This window comes from Populus trichocarpa, chromosome 1 (assembly GCF_000002775.5).
Source record: "Populus trichocarpa isolate Nisqually-1 chromosome 1, P.trichocarpa_v4.1, whole genome shotgun sequence".
In the NCBI taxonomy this organism is placed as follows: Eukaryota; Viridiplantae; Streptophyta; class Magnoliopsida; order Malpighiales; family Salicaceae; genus Populus; species Populus trichocarpa.
The window spans coordinates 13,089,992-13,117,987 of NC_037285.2; the positions used below are offsets into that span (position 1 = coordinate 13,089,992).

General features: G+C 32.2%; 3 protein-coding genes across 5 annotated transcripts; 2 read left to right on the forward strand and 1 right to left on the reverse strand.

Annotated features, from left to right (window-relative positions):
- Positions 1-775: 775 nt before the first annotated feature.
- Positions 776-2,862, reverse strand: LOC112323830 (uncharacterized). 2 transcript variants are annotated; one of them, XM_024583395.2, is made up of 2 exons: positions 1,585-2,862; positions 776-1,154 (listed from the first exon to the last, which is right to left on the reverse strand). In XM_024583395.2, the coding sequence occupies exons 1-2, from the start codon at positions 2,114-2,116 to the stop codon at positions 1,120-1,122; spliced, it is 567 nt and encodes a 188-aa protein (XP_024439163.2). In that variant the 5' UTR covers positions 2,117-2,862; the 3' UTR covers positions 776-1,119. The 2 variants fall into 2 exon arrangements, with proteins under 2 accessions (XP_024439163.2, XP_024439159.2); XM_024583391.2 differs by having other exon boundaries at positions 1,462-2,858.
- A 10,203-nt stretch (positions 2,863-13,065) lies between these two features.
- On the forward strand, positions 13,066-17,477 carry LOC18094600 (uncharacterized). The gene is made up of 4 exons (XM_006368936.3): positions 13,066-14,676; positions 15,986-16,132; positions 16,369-16,485; positions 16,593-17,477. The coding sequence occupies exons 1-4, from the start codon at positions 13,171-13,173 to the stop codon at positions 17,196-17,198; spliced, it is 2,376 nt and encodes a 791-aa protein (XP_006368998.3). The 5' UTR covers positions 13,066-13,170; the 3' UTR covers positions 17,199-17,477.
- A 5,756-nt stretch (positions 17,478-23,233) lies between these two features.
- On the forward strand, positions 23,234-27,518 carry LOC18094601 (uncharacterized). Of its 2 annotated transcripts, XM_006368937.3 has the most exons (10): positions 23,234-23,626; positions 24,672-24,731; positions 24,825-24,864; positions 25,031-25,209; positions 25,352-25,390; positions 25,594-25,680; positions 25,866-25,926; positions 26,300-26,424; positions 27,013-27,104; positions 27,273-27,518. In XM_006368937.3, the coding sequence occupies exons 1-10, from the start codon at positions 23,579-23,581 to the stop codon at positions 27,385-27,387; spliced, it is 846 nt and encodes a 281-aa protein (XP_006368999.1). In that variant the 5' UTR covers positions 23,234-23,578; the 3' UTR covers positions 27,388-27,518. The 2 variants fall into 2 exon arrangements, with proteins under 2 accessions (XP_006368999.1, XP_024449741.1); XM_024593973.2 differs by lacking the exon at positions 23,234-23,626 and having other exon boundaries at positions 25,020-25,209.
- Positions 27,519-27,996: the final 478 nt, after the last annotated feature.

The window sequence follows — 27,996 nt, forward strand, 5'->3', positions numbered from 1 at the left end:
AATGCAAGTATATCAAGGTCAGTAGGAATTGTATGATCTGGGTGTGGAGAGGGTGGTTCTATGTGTTCAGTGGTAGTATTTGGAATAGGTTCAATGGAGTCATGGTCAGGAACAGGTAGAGGTATGGGTACATTCATAGATTGAGAAGATGAGGAATGTGATGGGAGATGTTGGTGATTGTAAGGAAAAATGTGTTCGTAAAACACAACATCTCTAGAGATAAAACTCTTATGTGTATGTAAGTCATAGACTTTATATCCTTTGTGACCATAGGGATATCCAATAAAGAGACATGTTGTGGCACGTTCAGAAAATTTATCTTTTGATCGAGGCAGAACAGATGCATAACAAAGGCATCCAAACACACGAAGATGTGAGTAATTAGGTTTGCGGGAAAATAGAAACTCATATGGACTCTGGCCAGACAAAAGGGGGGTAGGAGTATAATTAATCAGATACACGGCTGTTAGAATGCATTCCCCCCAGAACTTAATGGGTAAATTTGCTTGGAATCGTAAGGCTCTTGCAACGTCAAGAATACGTCTATGCTTACGTTCTACGACTCCATTTTGTTGGGGTGTAGAAACACAAGAAAATTGAGTTACGATCCCATGTTGTTGACAATATAAGTGAAGCTTATGATTAGTAAATTCAGTTCCATTGTCACTACGAATTGTCTTAACTGTTTTTCCAAATTGTTGAACTACCATGGCCATGAAGAAAACCAACCTAGTATAAACTTCTGATTTAGCTTGCATCAAATAAACCCAGGTAGTTCTAGTGTAATCATCTACAATATTTAAAAAATAATGAGTCCCGGATAAAGATGGAGTTTGATATGGCCCCCAAACATCACAATGAATTAACTCAAAAGGTTCATGTGTTTTGATAGCACTAACAGGAAAGGAAGATCGAGCTTGTTTAGCGCGATGACAAGAGTCACAACATTTATTAAAAGACTTAAAAGAAAACAGACCTAAATCCTTGAGAAGAGACAGCCTATCAAAAGACAAATGTCCAAGACGTTGATGCCACAGAGTAATATGCAAATTAGAAGTAATGTTGGTTGCTGCTACAGGAATTTTGAGTGCCCGAAAGTAATAAAGACCATCTCGTAATTCACCCATTCCAATCAGCTTCCTCGTGGGTAGGTCCTGTAAAACACAGAAGGAAGGAAAAAAATGAGCAACGTAATTTAATGCTTTAGTTAATTTGCTTATAGAAATAAGATTGCAGGAAAATGATGGTATGTGAAGGACATCTTTTAAAGTAATAAGAGAGGTAAGGGAAACATCTCCAAGTGACTTTGTTGGCACAAAGGATCCATCTGGAATTTTAATTGGCATGAAATGAGGAATAGTTGTGTGGGAAGAGATGAATTTTTCTTGAAATGTCATATGGTCAGAGGCACCAGAATCCAAGACTCATTCATCTTCATTATGGGTAGAAAAATTGCATTACCCGCAAAGTTAGTTGTACCCACAAAGTTGGCTGTAGAGGCATGACTCTTGTCAAGGTTGAGCATAGATATGAGTTGGGCATACTGTTCATTCGTCAATCCAGTAATTGGAACAGTATTGTTACCCTCAGTTTTCTCCATGAGTTGCGTATTGTTGGTTTTCTTTGGCTTTAATGATTTCTTCCCTTTGTCCCACCATTCCGGATAGCCATATAGTTCAAAACAAGTTTCTTTGGTGTGCTTCATCCTTTTGCAATGGTCACAAAATAGCTTGGAGAGGTCACGGTTACTTGTGAATTTGCGACTGTTATTGAATTTGCTGAAGCTGTTTGTCAAGAATGCTACTGCATCAACAGAAGGCAATCGCGTCTCTACTATTAACTGTTGTCGTTCTTCTTGGGCTACCTGTTCATAAACACGAGATAAAGAAGGCAAGGGATCTGTATTCAAGATTTGAGAACAGGCAGTTTTGTATTTGTCATTCAAACCCATTAAAAACTGGTGCACGTTTTCTTTTTCTTTTTCTGCAGCAAGCGCCTTTGCTGAACCGCAGGTACATGGTGGGATTTGTGAATAAGTGTTGAGTTCATCCCAAATGCCTTTTAATTTGGTATAATATGCTGAGACAATCATTCCTTGTTGCAATGTATTCATCATCTCAGTTTTCAATTGATGAATTCGAGAAGCATTACCTTGTGAAAAACATTCTTCTAAGTCTTTCCATAATTATCCTGCTGTCATAAAAAATGCCACACTATCATGTAGCGTAGGATGAAGAGAATTAAAAATCCAAGAAAGGACCATTGAATTGCATTTGATCCATGCAGACTCTTCTTTTGAACCAGATGATGGACGAGTAATAGATCCATCTACGAAGCCAAATTTGCTTTTGGCTTGGAGTGCATTCGTCATAGCACGACGCCATATGGGATAATTTTCTTCTTTTAGGAGACAGGTTACTAACGTTGTTCCTGGGTTGTCATAAGCACGAAGGATGTATGGTGATGAGGCATCAAGGTTAATTTGGGTAGTATTTAATTGAGCATTGCTCAAAGAATTTTCTTCGGCCATGGAAAATTTAGGATTTTAACCGCTCTGATACCATCAACCACACGCCCCTCACGCATTACAAAATTGTCATCTCGCTTCCATGACTTTCATGTTGAGTTGCCAAAGTTATATACATCTCAGTTCACCTCTTCCAATCATGCATCCTCAAGTACGTCTTAAATCAAGGAAACTTCAATTATATACAAGAGAAATTATAAAATGAGAGTTATTCAACTCTTGTATTTCATTACTGATGAATGATATTCTTATATACAAGAAGAAGCTTCAATTAGCTCTTAAATCAAGGAAACTGTCTTAAATCAAGGAAACTAAAATAGGATATAAATCAATACAAATCAAGCAGTAAACCAAGGATGCTAAATATGGAAAATAAATATTGACAGTTGACTTGCTAATAATTACCCTATCGTCACCACGAATAGCACTTTGGATTAAAATCTGTTAAGTCGTAATTTTACTCACTATAATATTTTACAGTTTTATGAATGGAATTTTGTCGTCAACATAAAATTACCATTTTATTAATAAAAATTTCATTAATTATTTCACGGATAGAATACGTTTGTCAGAATAATGTGCGTTGGTAATTTCATCATCCATCATTAATTGTATCGGTAAAAAAAAACAATAGTTTTACAAATAGAAAATATGCACACACAAAAATTCTCATATGTAATTCCGTCGATATCTTCCTTGAAAAATTATTATATAACCAAAAAAAATACCGTATGTAATTCCGTTGGTGATTATTTAAAAACTTTTTTTAAAAAAAGTTATTTAACAAAACTAGAAAATAATTAAATTAATATAAATACACACTCTATAATACTCAGAATTTAACTGCTTGAAAAACAAATTCTCGAATGCTCGATCAAATTATTATTTGCTAGAATACAACATGCAATGATTCTTTAACTACTAGATTCGAGCTTTTGCATGTTCACAATACTATCGTGCGAGTAGAGTGTAGAAGGTCTATATATTAAACATGAGAGGCAACCAGATTATCATCTAGTTTTGAGTAATAATAAGATTAAAGATGCAGCAGTACTCCCATCTCATTCTGTGATCAATGAAATCAATTATAATCCTGTTAATGTTCAGATTAAAGAAAAAACTATAGATGATGAGTAGAGTCCAAATTAGGTTGAAGATATTAGCTCTTCATTTTTTGACTTCCCTTAGCTTTTGAGGGAGTTGATTAGAGTCAAAGACAAAAAAGGAAAAGTGGATAAGAGGACGCCCTATACAAGAACAAGCTAGGTTGGCATAAGTAGTGCTGAATCCTAGATAGGGACAACCAGAATCGATATGGTGTTTTTCGCTCCATACTCTTTTCAGACCAAACCTGACCAACCTCCATGTTTAGATGGTGTTGTTCAAGGTGAAGAAGAGGGAAGATCAGTGCTTATGTATACCGATGAGGTGGTTTGTGACTTCAGAAACATGAGAAGGTGGAGTTATTGTAACTTTTGCCAAGCCGACTTCAACCATGCATCATCGTATAAAACCTTTATATGCGACTGTTAATTTCAATGGGATCCCAGTTCTAGCATTTATAGTCTGCAATGAAGTAGATATGAATATTTTACCTTACTCTATGATTAATACGTACGGTAGGGAAGAAGGAATCAAACATATTGTCTTCATATGTCACTATATCATATTTTACTGGGGTGTTTTCTGAGACTATTGAAGTCCTCCTTGTTTACTTTTCAACGGGATTTAAAACTTCTTAATTAATTGTCAAAGCAAACTATATTGCTTTATTGGAAAAGGATTGGATCCACTTCAACATATGCATACCTTCTTCACTTTATCAGATTTTGGTGTTTTGGTTGTTAGATGAAACTATTAAAGTGGGCTACGTACGTGTGTGTGAGATAGAAATTATTTTTTAAAATAAAATATATTGAAATAATTTTTTTATTATTTTTTAAAATTTATTTTTGATATAAAAAATAATTCAAAAAACCAAAAATTAAATTAAAAAATTTTAAATTTTTCAAAAACATAGTCCAATTACAATCCTAAACACCCCGTAAAACCGGTGAACAACCCTTTGTTGTACACTCTAACCATGAATGCTTGCTTATATGACAGAAACAATGTATAATGTTTCTTATCGTGATAACCACGAAGGTTGTCTAATTAAATTTTCCATGTCATTAACTATAAATCTTTATCTACGAGCTTTTTAAATGGAATACTTTTCTTATTATGGATTCAGACAATGATGAACTTAATGGATAAATCTGAAATGGAATTGTGGCTGAGCTTCTTTTTTTTTTGTTGAAGGTGAGCTGGTTTTGGTTTGGAAATTTTTGGATTTATTTATTTATTGTTCAGGGGCTTGTTTTTGATATAAAATTCAGGGGAGAAAAGAATTCGCTTCGGTTAACCCAGCTCAGAAAATCCTAGACATGGGCCCAGATGGCAATGTTGAAAATCATTCAAGGACCACGTGAAGCCTGCTTAGAGAACGTGGGCTGGGTGGTCCATTAAAGAAACTGTGGACCGGACCATCAAATTGTGTCATTTGTTAAAGCTGTGCAACATGGGAAGGAATTTGTATATCTTGGGCCCTTTCTTTAGTTAATCATGGAAATCAAAAATTAATTAACACAAAAAAAAAAAAAAAAAGTTGGTATCATTGACGTGTTTTTTAGTATAATAAAAAAAATTAATTGGAAGTTGAAAAGTTTACATGTGTTGAATAAAAAAATGTTCATTCTTCCCTTGTTTGATAAGGTTGCTCTATTTTTAAAAAAAATAAATAAAATAAGCAATGTGTAATCTATTTATGCAGATTTTTCTACCACCTAAGGTGGCTAGAAAATCAAACTTCAACTAAATTGACCCAAAAATTTCATTCTCAACCTTTTTTTCACCTGAAAGTATATAAAATAAATACCCCACAAACCTTAATAAACTCATTTATACTAAAAACATACTAGAATAAAAAAAAAATTATTAATGCCCAATTTGCTTTTTTTTTTAGCAAGATGAGGGGTCAGAACTCATAAATAGAACTCTTTTCGTCAAATGAAATTCATGGACATTAAACTCAACTATTTTTTGTTGTCGAAATAATAACAATCAACCACTTTTTCTTTACTTTGTTGTTTTCTAACAACTCTTCTCTTTCTCAAATAAGAGAACAGTAATGTAAATAAAATGAAATTTTGAATAAAAATGAAAAAATATTAACTAAAAAAACTAAAAATACAAAATAAAAAAAAATCTTGAAGACTAAAACTTGTAAAAAAGCATCTTTGTGTTAAAAAAATCTTAGTCTTCCTTTTTTATAGTCAAAATTTGGTCACTTTAGTTTTAGTTTTTTATAAACAATAAAACTTGTATTTTTTTTACAAAATCAAGTATCAATAATATTTTTTTTTACACCATATTAATTTCATTGAAGATAAATCAAATCAGAATATCAAGCTTAAACCCTAATAAACAAATGTGTAAGGATGAAAAAAAAAAAGCAAACACTATTGAAATTTACAATGATATCACTCACCATGCATCGTAAATATGAAATCACCACAGGAAATAGGGTTATTTTTTTGTTCTTTTCTTAATCAGTACTTGTGCATGCGACAGACATCACCCATAGTCGGTGATGGAATTAAGGCTTCATACTTCCGTTTTGAGAGCATGCCTAAGAGTCTGTTAAGTATTGTGATAGCTTTTGTGGTTGTGGTTCAAAAAAAATTGTTTTATAAAAAGTACTTTTAGTTGAGGTTGATTTGGTATTTATGTACGTTTGGTTAAAACTGTGGTTGAAATTGAGGTTGAACAAAAAGTAGTTTAATGTGTTTGGTTAAGAATGCTTTTGAAATTGAGGTTATAAAATAATTTAAAAAAATATATATTAATATTGATGGTTTTTAATTTAAATATTATAGATTTAACTATTGCTATTACATCATGAAATAAATAATATTTTATATAAAATATTTTTTATTGTTCCATTAAACTATCTATTGTTCCATCACGTATGAAATACATCCAACAAGGACTACAGTTTTCTTGATTTCTTAAGAGCGCAACAACATCAGGTAAAATATATTCAGGAACAAAATTGGAATTGCGATCAAATTCTGCAAATGCTATGTCATCAAGTCTTATTTATGTAGTGTTATTGAATAATGTTTAACACTAGTTTTTCGAATAAAACACAATTAAAAATAAAAAATAATTTTTTTTATTTTATTGGGTCAGACTCGATTCAATACAGTTTTAGCTTTGGACCGGACCCGGTCCGGCCGGAACAGTGGAGCATGGCTACACTGTTCAGTGATTCCTCCGCGCAAGAAGCAGCAAAATTGTGCTTCTAGAAAACCCACGGCACAACCATAATTTATGGTGGGTCCTACCAAAATAAACTTGTGTTTTTTGCTTAACCAAACGACAATATCTGTGGCTGCGGGTGAACCTCACCCGCAGCCACACTACCAAACGGCCACTACATCCTTTAATCGTGAACTAGCAATATTTTTTATCAATAAAAAAATAAAAATGTAAACTTTTTTCGATGTTTTTTTTTCACATAACTAAAAACTTCTAAATATAAATCAAAAGGTATATACATGTCTCTAATTAAAACAATTAAGAATTATTTGTGTAAATAAATGAAAAAAAGTTATTAATAATAACTAAAAACAAAACTGGAAAAATTAAGAAACAAATATAGATCAAGATGTTTTGGCTTGGCAAGAAATAGAATAATGAAAGCATGTGGTGTAGAGGATAGAGAGGCTCTTAGAGTCCGTTTGGTATTGTGGTAGATATTGTTTTTTAAAATGTTTTTTTGCTTGAAAATATAACGAAATAATTTTTAAAAAAAAAATTATTTTTGATATCGACGCATTAAAACGATCTAAAAACGTCAAAAACATTTGAAGCAAAGAAAAAATAAAATAAAAATCAGTTTTTTTCAAAAACATAAAAATGCTTTTGAAACAACATTAATATATTTTTTTTTTGTATTTTAGTTTTAAAAAGGGTTTGAAAAAAATACTTAAAAAATTGATATTTTCATCTCATTAACATACCATATGCCCTATATTAATTTATTAACATCGGGATCTCTTTGATAAAGGATATAAGCCACACAAAATTAGTAGTTGTATCTGTTAACACACAAGTGATATTTGAATAACGAATGTTCAAGACATATGATGGGTAACTAATTCAAATTCACCTCCTTCAAAAAGAGGAATGTCAAACATGTGACATTTGGAGATGATACCAGGGGAAATGTAAAATGTATTGGAAATTCCCTTATTATCGAGCATGTTTTACTTATTTATAATTTAAAATACAACTTGCTTAATAGTAGCCAATTTTGTGATAGATGCAACAGAGTTATTTTTAAATTTTTACTTTGCTTGATAATTCACACTATTGACAACAAAATAATTCTCATAGGAAAAAGACTTGGAAACACTTATGTGATTAATTGATTATAATGTTAAGTGTTTTAATGCTTTATGGGACTCAACTTGTATTTGACATAGAAGACTTGGACAAGCTAACATGAAATTGATTCAAAAGCTATCCATGAAAGACCTTACGAGAGGACTTCCACAACTTGAGCACAAAAAAAAGTGATTTGTGATGCTTGCCAATATGAAAAGCAAGTCAAAAGCTTATTCAAAGCCGATAAACAAGTTTCCATAAATTAAGCATTGTAACTTCTTTATATGGACATATTTTGTCCTATACGTGTTTCAAGTCTTGGTTGTAAGATATATGCATTTGTCATAGTAGATTATTATACTAGGTTTACATTGATTTTATTTATTGCATACAAAGATGAAGCACTTGAAGCTTTTTTAAAATTTTATAAAAGAATTCAAAATGAAAAAAAAAAGTTGTTTGATTTCTAAAATTAAAAGTAACCATGGTGAAGAATCTGAAAATTTTGCATTTGAAATCTTTGTGAAGAAAATGATTTTAAGTATGAATTTTAAACTCTAGAGCTTCAAAACAAAATAGAGTTGTTGAAAGGAAAAACCAATCACTTTAAAAAATAGAAAGAATTATGCTAAATGAGTATAATTTGCTCCAATATTTTTTGGCGAAAGTCATAAGCACTTCATGTTATGTTTCAAACCGAGCTTTTCTTAGATCAATTTTATATAAAACTTGATATGAGCTTTAGTTTGAGCATAAACCTAATATTCATATTTTTATGTATTTGGATCAAAATATTTTATTTTAAATATGAAAGTTAATTTAAGACAATCTAATTCTAAATTTGATGAAGATATTTTTCTTGATTATTCTTCTACTAGAAAAGCATATGGAGTATATAATCATAATAATATGATAGTTAAAGAATCATTGCATGTTGTATTTGATGAGTCTAACCTTTTTTATCCTGAAAAGGCTTTGCATGGTCTTAAGTAAGCTCCTAGAGCTTGGAATGAGAGACCAAGAAATTTTATTTATTTATTTTAAAAGGCTTTAATATGGAAAAAATTAATTCAATATTATTAGTGAAATACAAAGAACATGATTTAATCATTGTACAAATTAATGTTGATGGTATTTTAGTTGGTGCTACTAATAAATCTTTGTGCAAGGAATTTGAAAATTATATGCATAAAACATTTTAAGGTTTGATTTGTTTAGATGATAAAGATAAAAATTATATGCATAAAGAATTTTAAAATGTTTTTAAAATGCAAAAACAAACAGATTTTAATTCATAGTGGTTTTATTGTTGTTTTAGTGCGTTTGAAAATCAAAAAGGTTTGATTGGTGGTGGAGGTAGGCTAGAATCACTGTTATGTATGAGAAAGAAATATAGATTGTCGTACAATTATTATATTGATCTATTTTATTGTCGAAGATGAAGGGAATGATGGATGCCTTGAAACTAGGGTTTTGATTTCTTTAGATAGTTAAGGAATAGCTTTTTTATTTTTTACTTTTTATCTTATCTGTTATCTAGGTTTTTTTTCTAATGTCTTCCTAGTGTTTTTTCCTTGTCTTTTTTTTTTTTGACCTAAGCCCTTATTTATAGTGTTGAATCCATAGGGAATAAAACTTAATAATTAATTTGAAGATTTTTTTTCTTGTTTTATGAAATTCTTGATTTTTGGAAATTTTATGATTAGATATTATTTTTTCCAATCTTTTTCTTCTTATTTTGACCATAATTGATGTTTTTTTTAATATTCTTATTAAAACTTTCCAAGTTAACTATCATCTTTCCTGTTTTAGTTGAATCACTATTTTATAAAAGATAATCCCTCTTTGTTTTTTCTTTTTTATCTGAACTGTCATTATTTAATACTTCTTTATCTTAGTCTTAGCTTTTTCTTTACTTATCATTTTACTCTTTATTTTTTTTTTTAGTTTTTCCTTTTCATTATTTTTTAAAATTTTTATCTTTATTATCTTAACTCGTTGCACACAGAATAAATTAAATGAAAGTGCCAAAAATAATGAAAGAGCTATAAATTGACTAAAGCATATTGAAAAAAAAAAATTAAAAATTCTATTTTAAAATACATTGAAAAATAAGAGGTTAAAAATGAGTTATGATACTTTTTATAAAATATTCATCTATAAGGTTAAGAGTTTGAATTTCATTATTTTTAATTTGCAATTGATAGTATATCTACATCTTCATATATGTATGATTGGAGCTATTATAAAAAAAACTTTACATTATAACTATGATATAAGAGTGTTGGGAGCAAGAAAGTATGAGATAATTTATCTATTTTTTTATCCTTTACATTAAAAAGGAACAATTTCTCTTTACAATAAAGGACCAACTTCTTAAAGTTGAAAGTACTAAACTAAAAGTATGAAATATGTAAGAATAAAAAAAACCCCTTATTTTCTAGTAAATTTTATTGTTATCACTTTTTACTTTTTATTATTATTATTATTATTATTAGATTGCATGTATTTTAAAATTTGATATAAACTAGATGATTCAATATACTTATACTAACTAATATTTGTCATAACCTAATTTTTGACTTCTAAAAAAATAAAAAGATGAAAAATGAATGAATAAAAAAATATTTGAGAATTGGGTTAAGACAACATAATTTGAAAGTTTGGGGACTAATAAGGATTGAATTATAAATTTAAGAGTCAATTTGGTCAAAAATTGGAAGAATTGATAAATTTAGGGACTTAATTGAATTTGAAATTAATTTAATGAAATCAGGGACACAATTGTTAAATGTTAGAAGTTCAGGGGCCAATAGCCATTTCCAGGGATACAAACGGCACCGTTTTGAACCACTGTTCATCGTCTTCTTCATTTCCAGACCAGGGAGTCAGGGACCGATTCAACAGGAAACCAAAACTGTTTTGGACCACGACTCCCATAAACGTCTCCTCAGCTGCCCATTATCTTCCAGAGGCCACGTTGAACAGCCCAACAATAACAAGACTGTTATTTCCCTGTTTCTTCTCAAAGAAACAGAGGCGTTCGTGCCACACAATCGTGAGGCACGAACACATCAACAGAGACCATCCTCTGGCTTTATAAAAGCCAGAGAACGCCACAGAAAAAGGATAGAGGACGGATGAGAAACCGAACCAGGGAAGGCAAACGAGCCTAACACAGAAACGAAAACGAGAAAACACAGAGGAGGGAGCTTCCATTCAACCAGCAACACCTCATGCATTTATCACCATCATCTTCGTCCTGAGTGGGGGGGGGGAACAAATAAGATAGAAAGAAAAACATAGAGAACAAGGGAGAGACAGGGGAGAAGAACTGGAAAAAAAAAACAGAAGAGAGAAACAAAGGGTGAGACCGTTATACTTTGTCTTCAGTAGCAGCTCCAGAGCTCCATCTTTAGCAACCACTGCACCAGGAACAGGGAAATGCAAGAGAGAAATACAGGGACGAACTGGGGAAGAGAACGAACGAACAGAGGAAGAACTGGACAGGGAGAACACGGACAGAGATACAAACATAGAAAACGCAAAAGAAACACAGAAAGCAAAAAAAAAAAAAAACGGAGAGAAGGAAGAATAGAGAAAGAACTGAAGAGGAGATTGGCATCGACCCGTCAGCTTCACCATCGTCTTCGTCCGCAAGTGCCAGCTTCGCCTCCAGCTGCACCAGGTAAGCTTCTTTTGTTCTTCCCCGCTCGCAAAATAATTACCCTGTCACTGTGCAAAGCATGCATGAGTAATTCACGCATGCGCGCACAGTGACCGGGTTGGTCACTGGCTGGTGCCAGTGACTAGGCCAGGCTTCTTGGGCCTAGCCCAGCCTGTTCGGGTTGAGCGGGACCCAGCCTAAAATATATTAAAAAAAACTGAAAAATAAAAAGATATGCATGCATAGATTTAAATTCTTCTTATTGGTTTATTCATTGAGGTCAGAGTCAGGAATATCATTCATTTTTATTTTATTTTTAGTTATATAATATTTATCAATGATAGAGTTGAAAGTATCCGTTGTTGAATATTCACTAACGCCGGAGTCATGAATATTACAAGCAAACCATCATATCATAAATCAACAAACTCCTAGCAATTTAAGACAAAACCAGCAGTGCAGGGTGCGCTAGGGGTGCTAATACATTCCCTAGCCACAACCAGTCTTGTATCATAAAATCTATGTTGACCAATTAGGGTTTCTAGTGACCATAATACTAGGTGGTGACTCTTTCAATAAGACATTTCCTCAAAAGAACAAGATGTCATAAATCTATTTTTTTCATTTTAATTTTTTAAAACCACCGTAATGTCAGGTGTGACAACATTTATATAGACAAATAATAACTCACATGTACATGGATAAGTAAGACCATTCACCAAAGGTTTTTAGTTCCATTAATTACCTCTTCACAAGGGTGATGATTTAATGACATTCATAGAAAATCCAAATTATTTAATATAAGGAGGTTGAATTTTTCTTAATTTATCTAGGGTTAAATATATTATAGGTAAAACTCGATCTTGTCTTATTATGATTGGATGTGGGGCGTTAACTATAACCAAACAAATATTTGAATTTGAATTTGAATTTTTTTTGTTAATTTATATATAATTTATTAGGTAGATTTACATGTTGAAATGTATTTTATCATCAATTTTTATCTTTTAATTTTTGAAGATATGATTTTATATAATTTATAATTATGAATTATTTTTATGAAAAAATCTCAAATTGAATCTAATTGTCTCGATAGTTATTCAAATGAGTGGACAAAATCCTTCAACAAATCATTCAAGAATTATGGACTCATTATAAAAATAATTGAAGAATTTTATATTTATATATATATATATATATAAAATTACAATTCCGTTTTTAATTTTTTATATATAAAAAAAATCAGCTCAAAAAGCGTTCTACAATACCCGTCGTACAGTTCCCGCCCACTCATCAGAAACCTTGCCGTAATCAACTAAAAAAACTAAGGCCATTAAGTTCAACCAGACCCCACACATCACCGTCAAGCCAGACCTTAAATCCATCGCCACGTACACCCACACACCCCCTTAAAAACCCGCCATTTGCCCTTCTCTTTTTCAAAATCTTTCAAAAAAACTCAAAACCCCATCTCTCTCTCTCTCTCTCTCTCTCTCTCTCTGCAACCAAAACCCTAGAAAATTCCGCTACACTCGCCCCCACCATGCACCCGCACTCGTACACCGTCGATTCCCTTTCCAAATCCCAAGACCTTGCCTCATCCATCTTCCACTCCTCCACTCCTCCTCAGATCTCCTCCGTCTGCGCCTCCATCGACTCTTTCTTGCACTCTCACTCCCCCGATCAATCCCGCTGCTTCTTCTCCCTCGCCTTCCCTACTCTAATCCGCAAGCTCTACGGCTTCGATGACTCAACGTCGCCGCCCAGCAAGCAATCTAGCGCAGGTGGATGGCTCGACATTATCCACCTAGCAAACGACCCCGCTTTAACTTCTAGGGTTTTCAACTTCCTCTCTCCGAACAGCCTACTTTTCCAATCAATCTTCGCCGTTGATCGTCAATATTTAGTCAATTACGCGTTCCCAATCGAACGGTTGCCGGAGTGGGCTCGGTTTATTCTATCAGGCGAAAAAGGTTGTCAGGTTTTAAACAATCTTTGCCCTCTTTTTAAAGATAAAGTAAAAGAAGATTCGATTAAAGGAGGAGGATCTTTATATTATCAAGTACAATTAAATTTATTTGAATATTTCATGTTCTGGTTCGCTTATTACCCTGTTTGTAAAGGAAATAGCGATAATTTGAAAAGTTTAGCAACTGAAAGACCAAAAAAGTTCAAATTAGAGAATTGGACATCTTCCATTCCGTGTTTTTCACATCCAAAACATGGAAGCGAGCGAAATGTGGAGGGCAATGATGATCTTTATATGCGGCTATTGTATGCATATTTGCGTGCGTTTGTGCCTGTTTGTGATTTGAATTCACACCAGCCTTATCGTGGTTCGCTTTTGCATTATGGGTATGGAAATGATGGGTCAGTTTTGTATAGAGCGGAGTTTTTTGTTGACGTGTTGGTGAATTATTGGTTGGTTGATAGTGATTTCTCGCCGTTGAATGTTAATGTTTGCAAGTCATGGGGTTTGTCCTTTAAGTTGAGGTTGGTTCCAGGGGAGACCCCGCCGACACCAAATTTAGGTGAGGTGGTGAAGTTGTTGGTTAAGTATTTGAATTTGAGTGCGAGTGCAGTGAAAGAAGGGATTGAACATTTTGAGAATCCATCTTGGAGTAGGGTTTCTTCTGAGAAATCAAAGGATTTGGCTGCATCCATCAATAGCCCAATGCATGTGGTTGGCTCATGGAATGCTTGGATTCAGAGGCCGGCATATAGGTTTATTTTGAGGTCATTTCTATTTTGTCCTATGGGGACTACAATTAAGAATGCTTCACAGGTGTTTTCTGTGTGGGTTACTTATTTGGAACCGTGGAAGATTGGTTTGGATAATTTTGCAGAGCTTGATGCCATTATAGATGGGTCAGGGAACGATGTGAAGAAGGAAGGTGAGAAGAATGTAGAATGTGGCTATTCTTCTTCATGGCAGGGCTATGTACTGTCCAATTATCTATACTACAGTTCGTTGGTTATGCATTTTATTGGGTTTGCACACAAGTTTCTTCACACTGATCCTGAAATGATAGTCCAGATGGTATTGAAGGTTTGTCACTAAAAAATAAGCCATTTCCCTGGGGTTAATGCTTTTCAGAATTTGTCTTTCCTTTCCATCTTTATTCTGGTTAATTTTCTTTCAGCATGTTTCCTGCTTTCTATGTTAAATCAATTCAGAGATGATTAGGACTGCTTGCTTTTGGACTTGACCATGATTTTCATTTGTGTTAATGTTCATCTCGCTCAGGGTTCTCACATGGTTTATATGATCTTTTATTTTTCTTTCTCTGAGCTACTTGATATTCCTGCCTGTTAATTGTCAACCTTTCCTTTTCTGGGATTTTTTTTTGGTTGGGGGGCTATGACCAGAGCTAGGATAGCTTCCGTAACTTTATGGGCTCTTTCTCTGTTATATATTATATATAATTTTGGGTTGTTATTCAGGATTTGAAATATCTCAGATTAATTTGCATCATTTCAAATCAGCATTCAAGTCTAGCTTGCAAAATATTCGTATTATATTTCATGTGCACTTTGTTGGACATGCACAGACAATGTTACATGTCACTTCTTTCATGTTTAGCCATCATTTCTTGACTTTACAAACCCCAATGCATTAATTGAGCAGTATTTCATCTTGGGTTTTAGTATCCATGGAGTGACGGACCAGTTTTATCCCATAATTCTCTTCTGCTCTGCACTTTAGACAAGAGATTTCATGTTTATAGGTTTTAGTCAGATGCTGATGGAGTCTTGTGACTCTGTCAGTGAAAAGAAACAAATAAGCTTCAGGATAAGGCACATGTACTGAGTTCTCTGGAGTTCTGCTGTGGATTAAAATTAGAAGGTTCAAGGCTTTACCTGGTGCTGGAAGTTACCTCCAGTGATCAGAAATGTAGTATTTGAGCATAAGCAGTGACTTGATGGCATGATGATGAATTTGTCTTCACATGTGATCCAGTCTAGTGAAGGTTGGTTAGTCTTCATTGCAGCACTGGCCTATACTTGTAGAATTTTCCTCCATAAGCTGAACTTAGAACATATTGTAAGATGATCTGTTTATCATGAATAGAAAGTCATTTTGAGCATAATTAATCATCATTCTTTTTGTTTAGAATGGGGAAACAAAAGTTGCTGTTCTATTTTTAGTAGATATATTTTGTGGTCGAATAAGTGTGTATATTATATACAAAAAAATAATAATTTGTTCAAGCATTCAAGAATTCAAGCTTTTGCATGTTTACAATACTCTCATGCGAGTATTAGCTGCATAATCACTTATCTCCATTGGAGATTTAGTGCAGATTGTTTTGCTTTAACTTTTACCATTTTATTTAATTCATACCTTGTGATTTCAGGTGATAAAAATACTGACATCATCTAAAGAGTTGACTGATCTTATAAAGAATGTTGATACTGCTTTTCATTCGCGACAAGCTGGGTCTGGCAAATCAATGCTTAGTAGTTTATATGGATATATTCCTTTAATTCGTGAACAGTTGCAGGTAGATTCATCCCTCTCCCTTTCTCTCTGCTCTGGTTTCATTTTTCTAATGTTGTGTTGAGACTAAACAATCGAGGCACTGGCCTTGCAATAAGTTTTTAATATTGAACCAAACGATCCTGTCTTTTTTAGTTCTTTATTGTTAATATCTTTAAAGTGTTTCTTGTAATTTCAATTATTTAACTTTATGAAATTCATGGTCTTGAGTTTTTTCCAACTACCTTTATCTGGTGCTAGGATTGGGAAGATGGTTTATGTGAGAGTGATGCTGATGGTTCTTTCCTGCATGAGAATTGGAACAAAGATTTAAGGCTTTTTGGTGATGGAGAAGATGGTGGACAACAGCTGCTCCAGGTTTCGATAGTTGTTATTTATGAATTTGTATTTGTGCTGGGTACATTGATCTCCCTTCTGACTATGGATCAGGATCTCAGTTGTTGGTTACGATGTTATTATTGCAGTTGTTCATATTGCGTGCTGAAGCTGAGTTGCAAGCCAACTCCGGTGATAATCTTGCAGGCAACCTTCAGTGTATAGATTCATTAAAGTTGCAGGTAAGCTGTTTTTTTGGTGGCCATACTGTGAAACAGATCTCATTTACGCCAGAAGTAAAACATGTGCAATCACGGGATGAAATATTTAAGCCCAGGAGAGTTTTCAACCATGCATCGCACAATGTCAAATACAAGGGTGACTGGATGAAGCGCCCCATTTCTGATGATGAGGTCGCATGGCTGGCAAAATTTCTTGTATGGCTATCAAGTTGGCTAAACGAGAATCTTGGGCTATATCAAGCAGAGAGAAGCAATGTTGATCCTAAATTGTCATATGTGGAGCCTCCAAGTGATGCAGGAAATGTGTGTGGATCCACAGAAATCATGAAGATGACATTATGTGCCGTTTGTTCTTGGTTTTTGATGTCGGGTGCTATGGTAGTGAGGCTAATGAGAAAGCACGGTGCAAGGGTGAACCTCAGGATGTTAGCATCAAAGAAGATTGTGATGGTTTTGCTCGCATGTTCTGTATTCCGTATATTGAAGAGAGTTTTTGGAACAAGTCAAGTGTAGATAAAGAGTGAAGGAACAAGGATACATGGATTGACAGAAGTATAAACTATAATGATAACATACTAATATAGAGAAAAGAAAAAAAGATGCAAAGGTGTTTTTCCTGTTCTTGCAATGCTTGTTGCATTGAGTTTTTCGTTTGTCCTTTGGCCCTCTTGTAATTAAGCATGATTTTTGGGCAGTGTGAAAAATGTTTCAGGCCTTGCTTCTCTCCTGAATTTTCTTTCTGGCTTATCTGCTCATGTATGCAGCACCGCAGTATCAACGATCTTTGTTCCACGCTCTGTTCATCTTATAGTTCTTTCTAATGACTGAATTTTAAAAAAGGTTATAATTTGTTTTTTTTTTTTTTTGTTTTTTTTTATTTTAAGTTCCTAAAATGTTAAAAGAATTGGCCAGTGGTTAGGAGCCTTTTTGTTGCGGGCGATGAAGGCATAAGGAGGACAGGAGGACCCTTAGCATGTGATTTGCCCCAGTTCAGGATCAAATTAATGAAATCGTTAACAGTTACATTTTAAACCAAAACTCAACTTTTATCATAATTATTTTCCCCTGAACTACCAGGCCAATTTACTTTTAAGACAAGTTGCTAGTTTTAAAGTATTTGTTATGCTGAAAATAGAATTTCAATTTAATTTTTAACATAGTAGAATAGCTTATTAATATTATAGATTTGTTTTATTATATCATGTTTTTATAATTGAAAAATACAAAGATTTTATTTATATTTAATAAAACTAATTTAAAATAGTTGAATCCATTAACTCCGAAAGAGTTGTTAGTGCTATTTAGATGAATATATAAATATTTAACATCCATTTTTCTTTTGAATTTATGCATTTTTATTTTTTATTTATCTTAAAGGTTGTTTTTTCTCATAAAAAATGATTATTTTTTCCAAATATATCATACACATACAATTTATTCATATCAAATAGTTAATCTATCTTTGAAGCTTTATAAAAATAAAATAAAAACTAATTAAAAAACAACTACTATTTAAAAAAACAATTAACAAAACAAAATTAGAGACAAATGGTATTAATTTAAATTGAAATAAAAAAACTAAACTAAACTAAAAAAATACTTATAAAAGAGGGAGGGTATTAATTTAAAATCTTATAAAAATAAATAATGTTTTTACATATGATTGGACAAATTGCATTGTATCATAAATAGTTATTTCAATATTACTCATTTGTTATGAGAGTTGATAAACAAATACAAACATTTGATTTTACTTTTCATATTAAGATATATCATAAGACCTGAAAATTGATTCAAGATTGTACTATCAATATCTTGATATAAAAAAACAATAATTTTCAATAAAATTAGTTAATTAGAATCAAATTCTATTAATTAGAAATCATACATGTACTTTTTGATGCATACAGTTCATCAAAAATCATGAAAAAAAATCAATATGAAAATCCCATTTAATGAATAATAAATGGTTTTTCCTTGATTTTTCAAGAAAGATAGTTTTTTTTATCCGCTTACTTATAAATATAAAAAATCATTAAATCTATCAAACTTCTCATTGATTTATTCTTTCATCATGGGGGTCTATTTGATGGGTTGGAAAAAAAAACTTATGATATACTCTTATTCAAAACAAAAGTAAAAATTCAATGGTATTCAATAAAATAACATCTAAAATATATTTTTATTAATTAAAAAAATTAATAATATTTTAAATTTATTTTTTTTTAAAATATAAATTTAAATTAATAAAAAAATCAAACAAAACAAAATTAATGTAGATGCATGGGCCTAGCTTTAATTAAAAAGGCCTAAGCTTGCGTGAGCTTTTTTTTAATTTTATATTTTTGTCACAAGAGTAGACGACATATTGTTTGCTTTTTTTTATTATTATTAAACATACAACTCCTAGAAGCGGATGACGCATCGTCTACTTCTTTTTATTTTTATTAAGCAGGCGACTCCCACAAGCAGATGACATTTTGTTTGCTTTTTTTTTTTTATTACGCAATCGACAACTCATCTATTTTTGTCCAGAATCCGGCCACCATTATGGAGGCTGAAAAATCTAGCATATTAGTTATTTATTTATAAAAATCCCATTTTAATTTATTTTCACCCAAAAACACCTAAAAACCAATATAAGCCACCCAACAATTCCGAAACAAAGCAAATGACTAAACAAAAAATCAAAATAAACTAAATCCTAAAAATCAAAATCAAACTTGATTTGTCTATCCCGTCATGTTTAGAGGAAAGGAAAAAAACCATGACGATCAAACTCTTCTTGTCACATGAAATCTGACACCAAACTTGACAATTTTGGTTGTAAGAATTGTGACAACATGCCAAATTTTTTTTTTCTCTTCTATGCTATTTTCTAGTGAGTTTTTATCTACTTTTTCAAACTCAAAGATTGAAAAATAAACAAAATAAATTTTTGGATTGAAATGAATTTTATCATGAATTTAGGGCTAGCCATATATTTTCTCTGTGTCTTATATTCCAGTCCCTTTTCTTTTAATTTAATGTTTTAACCATAACATCCAACTTAATTTTATATAATTAGGCTGTAGATATTACCCTATGGGTCTTTAATCACCTATGGCTTAGTTGTTTTGATGATAACAACTATTGATGAATTTAATATGTTTTTCAAAGATTTTAATGTTGGAGGAATTTTTATACATCATTTGAAGTCGTATGGACTCCTTGGATGCAAATAAGACTTGTAGATGTCTAAACTCAATTTAATGTAATTAATTCTTTATGAAATCTAATCTGAAATCATAAAATAAATTTAATCCAAAAATATTTTTATTGCTAAATTCATCATCCAAAATATTTTCATTGCCAAAACATATATAGTGATAAATACATTATGAAAAATCATGTTTATCATATATTTTGATTTTATCACTCAATTCATTTTAAAATTAGGAGTAAAGCTTTTTATCCATTTTGAGCTAAAAAAAACTCATCACAAGTGGTCTTATACTTTTATTTATTCTTAGATAAGCGTCAAATATGTGACTTTAGAAGCAATGTGTTCAATACTCAAATTGTTTTCACAACAACTCTTCTTCTATCAATATTGTAATTGTTTCTAATATTTAGAATAACACTTGGCAGAGAAAGATCTCTTATTCTTATTTTTTTTTAGTAACAATAAAAATGAGTTTTTCCCTCTAAATACCCTTTTGATCTTGTGAGAACAAAAACTCTCTCAATATTTTTTTTTAATTTTGAGCCTTGAAAAAGATTGTAATAGGTTAATATTGAAGCTTGGAAAAAAAATATAATGTCTTTAATCTTGAACCTTAAAAAAGATCATATATGATTTTTTTAATTTTAATTTGGAAAATAGATTAGTATAATCAGTAAGGTCTTTCCTGTTAAGAAGACCTTTAATTGATAATGAATACTTGAATAGAGATTCAAAAAGTGGAGTAGGCATTGTCCAGACTGCTATAAAAATTGGCGTGTCTCTCTTTTTCTCACTACCCATCTCATTGTATTTATGCATTGATTAATTATGTATTATTGTTATTGAAAACTATGGTTATTTTATTAAAGTTATAAAGTTTAATTTAACCCTAATTCACCATTTTTTTTTTACGTATTTTGGTGTTTCAATAGAATGATTCAATTGAAATAAAAAAATTTGAAAAAAAAAAGAGTCCAATTGTTTTATAGTTCATATGAACAACAAAGAAATTAGGTATACACCCTAGTTCTTTTAGTTTATGTTATAATATCTACACCCAAGTTTTTTTAGTATATGTTATAATGTTTTTGCTTATTATCTTTACAATATTATTTTATCCATTTTAATATTATTTTTGGGATTTAGATTTTAAGAATTAAGTGTCATCTTATCAATATGTCAATTGTCTTTTGTTTTATTAATTTTTATACTTTAATTTTTTTTTTTTTTTGTATTTTAGGTTTAAAAGAGTTTGAGAAAATACTTGAAAATTTGATACATTCATCTTATTAACACACCATATGCCCTACATTAATTTATTAATGTTAGGATCTATTTGATAGAGGATACAAGCCATGCAAATAGTTGGATTTATTAGCATATAAGTGATATTTAGATAGCAAATGCTTAAGACATATGATGAGTAACAAATCCGAGATAAACGTCAAACATGTGATATTTGAAAATAATATTAAAAGAAATGTAAAAAGTATCGGTAATATTGAAATTTTTTTTATTGCAACCCATTATTGTTCAAAACAAACACCAAGCTTTTATTGCTTAATGCCAGCCCATTGCAATAATAATAACGAGAAGACATAAGTGATGGACAACATGATTTACAATAAAAGGAGGGTTACGACTTGCAATACAGATTCCCTCCAATGAAAAATCAAGAGTAAATTACCTTTACATAAGTTCATTACATCTGTTTTAATGTTTTAAAAATATTTTTAAAAAAATTTAAATTTTTTTTACTTCAAATTAATATTTTTTGATGTTTTTAGATTATTTTGATATGTTGATGTCAAATATAATTTTTAAAAAATAAAAAAAATATTATTTTGATGTATTTTCAAATGAAAAACATTTTGAAAAACAACCATAACCACACTCCCAAACATAATTTTTTTTTTTTTGGTTTTTGGCTTGTATCACCCTTAAAATCATGCAATTCAGAGATTTTTCTTATCAATTTCCTAAAATCCAAAACGACAAGAAACATAAGTTTCCTTTATTTTTTTTTTTTCTCACTTTCTCCAGTTTCACTCATTGTCTAGGCAACCAAACAATAGATCTTGACATTCTACTGCTCCTTTTTCTACACAAAAACATCAAAATCGGAACAATCAACAATAACCCCATTGTAGATCCGATCACAATACCTGCAATCATTTCTAGTGTCTAGTAGAAAACAATTATAGTCCAAAATGATATATGTAAAGTCAAAGAACACACTTACAATTCCTATATACAAGAACAATTCCATAAAAAATCATAACCTTAAAACAGATAAAGAAAGCAAAGTTGCAACTGTTGTTTTAGGGTTATTGTGAGATAAGAATAACATAATTGTCTTTGCTAATTCAAGTCATGTTGGGATAACTTGTATATGGTTGAATTTTATCATTCAGTATTGGATTGATTGTAAATTGATTTTCGTGTTTTTTTATCCTATAATAAAATAAAAAAATTCAACTTAATAAAACTCATAACACAGGTCACGGGTTTGACGAGTTGACCAGAGTTAACGTAACCTATTTTTTTCCTTTATTTTTTTTTCATTTGGACCTATTAAGTCAACAATATCATGTTAAGACAACTTTCATATGATTTAATTTAAAATATGGACTAAGAAAAAAAGTCTAGAGGAGGTTTTAAGTTTAACCCGTTAAATAATAATACTAAAAAATTTTCTACTGTTTAAATATTATTTTTTTACATTAAAAAAAATGTTTCAATCCAAACTTAAGCATAGTGCCGGAAATAACCTGTAATGCTACTTGATATGCAAAAAATGCCAATATTGCATAAAAAATCTAAGAATGGAGAGAGTTCAATATATATATATATATATAAACGTATTTTGAAGGGTAGTGATGCAGTTGCTTAATGATTGGACCGGGATCAATGCCTTTTGGGTTATATAGGCCTTTTATGATGGGGAACTGAACGGGTCTGTAACTGGGTTAAATGCCTTGTAAAACGGGCAAGGCCCATTTTGCCATTAGAAACACGATGTCGTTGCGTCCTTCTTTTTATCTTGTTTTTTTTCCTTTGAAAGGAGACGGCAGTGTCGCAGCCGCCCGCCCTCTCTACGAGCATGCGAAAGGCTCTTCCCAACACGTCGAAATTTAATACTACAGCCAATAAAACAATGACACGTCATCTTTATTCCGCGTGTAATCCATCCGACATAAAACACCCATCACTTGAAAAACCCGTTTGGTATGGCGTAATTGCTGTTTTTTTTATCTAGAAAAATATAAAATTAATATTTTTTTAAAATTTATATATAAAAATAATTTTAAAATATATTTTTAAAACACAAAAGTAATTGGAATTTCCACTGAATTGCCTAACTCTCGAATGCAAATCAACAGAAATCGAAGTACTTTTTCGTAATTCAATATTTCCCTATTTAGCTCACCAACACCCAAAACTTAAACTCAAACCCCCTTTTTATTAATATTATTATTTTTTTCTAAGATTTTTTAGGAAAGAAAAAGAATCGTTCAATTTCGCCGTGACTCTGTTTCTGTTAATTTCTTAGATTAGATTAGATTAGTTTTTGTGTATGTGAAAGTGAATGGAATCATTTTGTGTGATCTCCATAAGATAATTAAGCGACTTAGTTTTCTATCATTCTCGATCTCTCTCACTCTGGTTCTGTAATCCTAGCGTCTCCATGGCTGCACCTTTCTTCTCTACTCCGTTTCAACCTTACGTTTATCAGGTACACAATTTCTCTCTGTTTTCACAATTACGTGTATATAATTGGTTGCTTAGGTCAACGAATAAAAACTAAATTGATGGATGTTGAATTTAGGGTTTTAGTGTGGTTTGGTGTTTGATCCGTTTCCTCATTGAGTAGTGTAAGTGAGTTTGTTACTCAATTTGATATAAATGTGATCTATGTTTCCTAATGGAACAAGATTTTGTGTATATTGGGATTTTTTTATAGCTATAGAATTAAGGAATGTTGTGGAATTGGCATCGCTTAATTTTAAATGGGTTTGTCTTACATTTTAAGGTTCTCACCTCATCAGCAAACATTGATCAGAAATCTAGTTATGTAAACTCTTCTTCCTGTGGTTCTTGCTAGCTCAGTCTTCGATGTTCTTAGGAATTAAGTTTGGTTCTTCATTGGCTAGTGCCTACATCCATATGAATATGAATATGAATATGAATATATAGATCGTGTAATCAGAATGGATGAGGAGGGAGCTATTGGATGAAGATATAAGAAGAATGTGCTGAAGAATACAATAAAATAGGAATGATTAATATGGCTAATAAAAGGAAAATAAAATGTGATTTGAACAGAGTTTGTTCGAGTTTGTTCCACGTGGAAAATGTTATGAACCTTTTATTTTAGGAAGTCCTACTGTGGTGTAATGTTTTAAACTGATTTTAATGGATAATTTATGAATGAAATTTCACCATACAATTTATATCATTGATTATTAGTATAGATTGAAACCAATGTGCGGTGGTGTTGGTCCACCATATGCTATGTTTGGGATATTTGCTTTAGTTGTTTCCACTTGTTTTCTTTAGGAGAGCAACAAAATTGATTTGTGTTGATACGTGGTTTATTTGCTAGTCCTGTGGATATCAGTTGCTCTGGTTTGGTATCATCAGTTCTGTCCTCTTTTGAAGTCTAGTTTGATCTGAGGATCACCAATTTATATTGCCTCCTTTGTTGTTGAGTGTCTATATTTGATTTGCTAATATTACATACACTGCATAATCTCACGATGGGGGATAATGTGATGTAGAATCATCAAGATGCTGTGATACCTTTCCAGATTTTTGGGGGTGAAGCTCAAGTAGTTCAGGTATGTGTGATAATTATCTCTTGCTATATGCCCACTCTTTTTTGCTTCCCTGCTTTAAATTTCTTCTTTGGTATTGATTTGTGAATCCATCAGATTATGTTGAAGCCACAAGAAAAAGTTATTGCAAAACCAGGTAAGGTGATCAAAACGCTGTTTTCTTTATGGCTTGTACAATTCTGTGTTAGCTTTGCAGCTGACTGATATTTTATTTGTGTTTATCTTCTGCATTTAAATGATTAAACACCCCTTTCATTCACTATAACTATGCTGCGTGGAACTAACATCCAGGTAAACTGCAGGCTCCATGTGCTTTATGTCGGGGTCAATTGAAATGGAGAATGTTTTTATCCATGAAAATGAAGTAGGTGTCTGGCAGTGGTTTTTTGGCAAGGCTGTTACCAGTGTAGTCTTCCACAATCCTGGTCCAAGTGATGGATTTGTTGGAATTTCTGCACCTTCTCTTGGAAGAATCCTCCCGGTTTGTCCTTCCAACTGTCAAGTTCTGAGATGCCTTTTTTTTTTTTATCTTGTGTTGTAAAGCTAGTGATCCCAAATTTTGATTTAATACGACTAGCCATTGGTTTGTAATTTGTCTGGTCTGGTGTTTGTTTGTTCTGCAGATTGACTTGGCAAAGTTTGGAGGAGAGATTTTATGCCAGGTAAAGCTAATTCACACTTTTGTTTGTGTCCCTGGTTTTGCTGATAATAATCTTGTCTTTTAATGGTATTGGACATTTTGCAAATGAAAAACCTTGTATACTCAAGTCTTCTCCTATTATATGATTTTCAAAGTGAAAGTATGTCCTTTTCTCCTTACTTTTTTACCTGCTGCAAATTTATTAGTTGTGAAATTGTTGCGTAGCCAGATGCATTCCTTTGTTCCGTCAGTGATGTGAAGGTCAGCAATACAGTAGATCAGAGGGCACGTAATGTCATGCCTAGTATAGAGGTGAGATTTTGTTGGTTGTCAGAGCACTCTCCACACTGAAGGTTCAGTTTTGTCCGTTTGCCTTTGATGACTGACTGTCATGGTCCTTCAAGCGGATTTTTTTCTTTTTTTCAACCTGTCTATATGTGTACTTTCCTCAATTCTTCCGATTTATTTATTTGACGGGGATATTGATGCTTCTCTAGGGATTTTTAAGGCAGAAACTAACTGGACAGGGACTTGCATTTATTCTTGCTGGAGGATCTGGTATGTATTTTCTGACATCTTAGGAACTATTAAGGACATATAAAAGTATGGGTCTTCCCTCAATACTACTCTATGCATTTGGATCAGGAACAGCTAGCCTCTTAGGCATATCTCTGTGGGTTGGAATATCTTGGCAGGCTTCAGTGTCAGGCCATGCTTGTTTCCAACACCCACTCACTTGTTTCCTTTCTGTTCTTCTCTTTATAATGTCATTTTCCTCTTTCACTGCTTTAACCCTTTTGTGCTTGATCTTTGATTATATATACTTTTTTCATGAATGTGTTTACTGTTTTTTCCTTTTTGTCACATGAGTTTCTGGATCCATCCCGTTTTGCATTGACCCTGGCAGCTTTATGGCTTTCATTTTTGCTAGTTGCACAGAAAGTTCTTGAGGTGGGTGAGGTATTAGCTGTTGATGTGTCTTGCATTGCCGCCCTTAATACCACTGTCAATGTTCAAATCAAGTACAATGGGCCCGTGAGACGGGCAGTCTTTGGGGTTAGTCGCTCTTTTTTATGGATTTCACTCTCTATCTCTATCGTCATTTTTTTGTTTACTTTAGTCTTTGCTTCTCGAAGCCCCTTATTTTTAATGACGCAGCAGACTTCCTTCTTTATACTGTGCTTGTCATTCAATCATAGTAATCAGTTAGTACTCAAGGCTTCTTGCCTAATGTGATATTGTTAGTTGGCTGAGTTAGCCCCTTTGCAGTGTCGGCATATGTCAGGTTAATCCTGAACAGAAAACAGATAAAATTTGACTGTGACCATGCCATAAGGTCCTTTTCATGTCTTGGTAGCAGCAAAATGTAACAATGCAGGACCTTTGTCATTTTTCATATAGGAAATAGACTCGCTAATTTGCTTTAATTTTTATCTGACGTCAAGCGCCCCAGGTTACCCTTCTCTGTTTCTGCACAATGAAACCCAAGTGCTCATTTTCAGGGACCCAAAAACCACAATATAAAATAATGAATTAATGTAGAGATTGCTTCTTTGTTTGTGAAAAACACCCTGCTTTGCTTGATTTAGATAATTAATATTTTGCAAGAATTGGCTGTTCTTAACCGTGTCTTTGAAATTGCAGGGTGACAATTTAGTAACAGCCACTCTAACAGGACCAGGCATCGTCTTTATCCAAAGTTTGCCCTTCCGACGGTTTTCCCAGCGCATTGCTAGGTAACAATCATTTTGCAGCATGGCTACAGAATTCTGATTTGCTTTCTTATATCCAATGAAAGTTGTTACTGAGCAACGATTGAATATTCAGTTTTCATCTTTTGTTTTTTGTCCGTTCTTTCCATTTGAGGTTTATAAAAGTTAATTGTTCTCCATTGCAATTGACAGGGCAGTGACATCCCCAAACATGAGAGATAATCCAAAGTTCTTTGTGCAGATTGCGATTTTCTTCTTTCTGGCGTATGTTGTGATTGTATCTTCGTTAATCTTGACCGATGTATGAACTCTTCCTTTACTTTCTTTTCATTTTTTTTTTATTAAACCCCACATTATAGCCCTTGATCAAGCGTGTTGCTGCAGTTTATTTAATTTGAATATAATCAGATCAATAGAAACAAGGGGTTTGAATGGGTCTTCTTGGATTTGTGTATTCTGTTCGTTATGTTTCTTGATCCGAGGGAAAAACATACACTTGGACTTCATGTTACTGTTGAAGTAAGAAACTCTGGGAGTTGTTACAAAGTGGAGCGGATACAGGGACTGGCATGGTGATCGCCCTTGTATCTCAAGAGATTGTTATGGCAGTCATTGACTTTGACCGCAACGTTGATGCATAATTTATGTTTTTGAGACAGTGATCTAAATAGAAAGAATGATGTCATTTTTCACGGTTCTAATAAAATAAAACAAATTAGGTTATTTATGTATTTTGTTGCTTTGAAAATAAAATTTAAGTAGACGATTTTGTCGATTCATATTGAAATCATCACGTGCATTGTGCATGACTGTTAATTTTAATAGAAATAATCATATAAAATCAAATCTTAATTTTAATATATATGACAACAACAAAATGAGAGGTTGATTAGTACCTCTTAACATTTGAACGTGG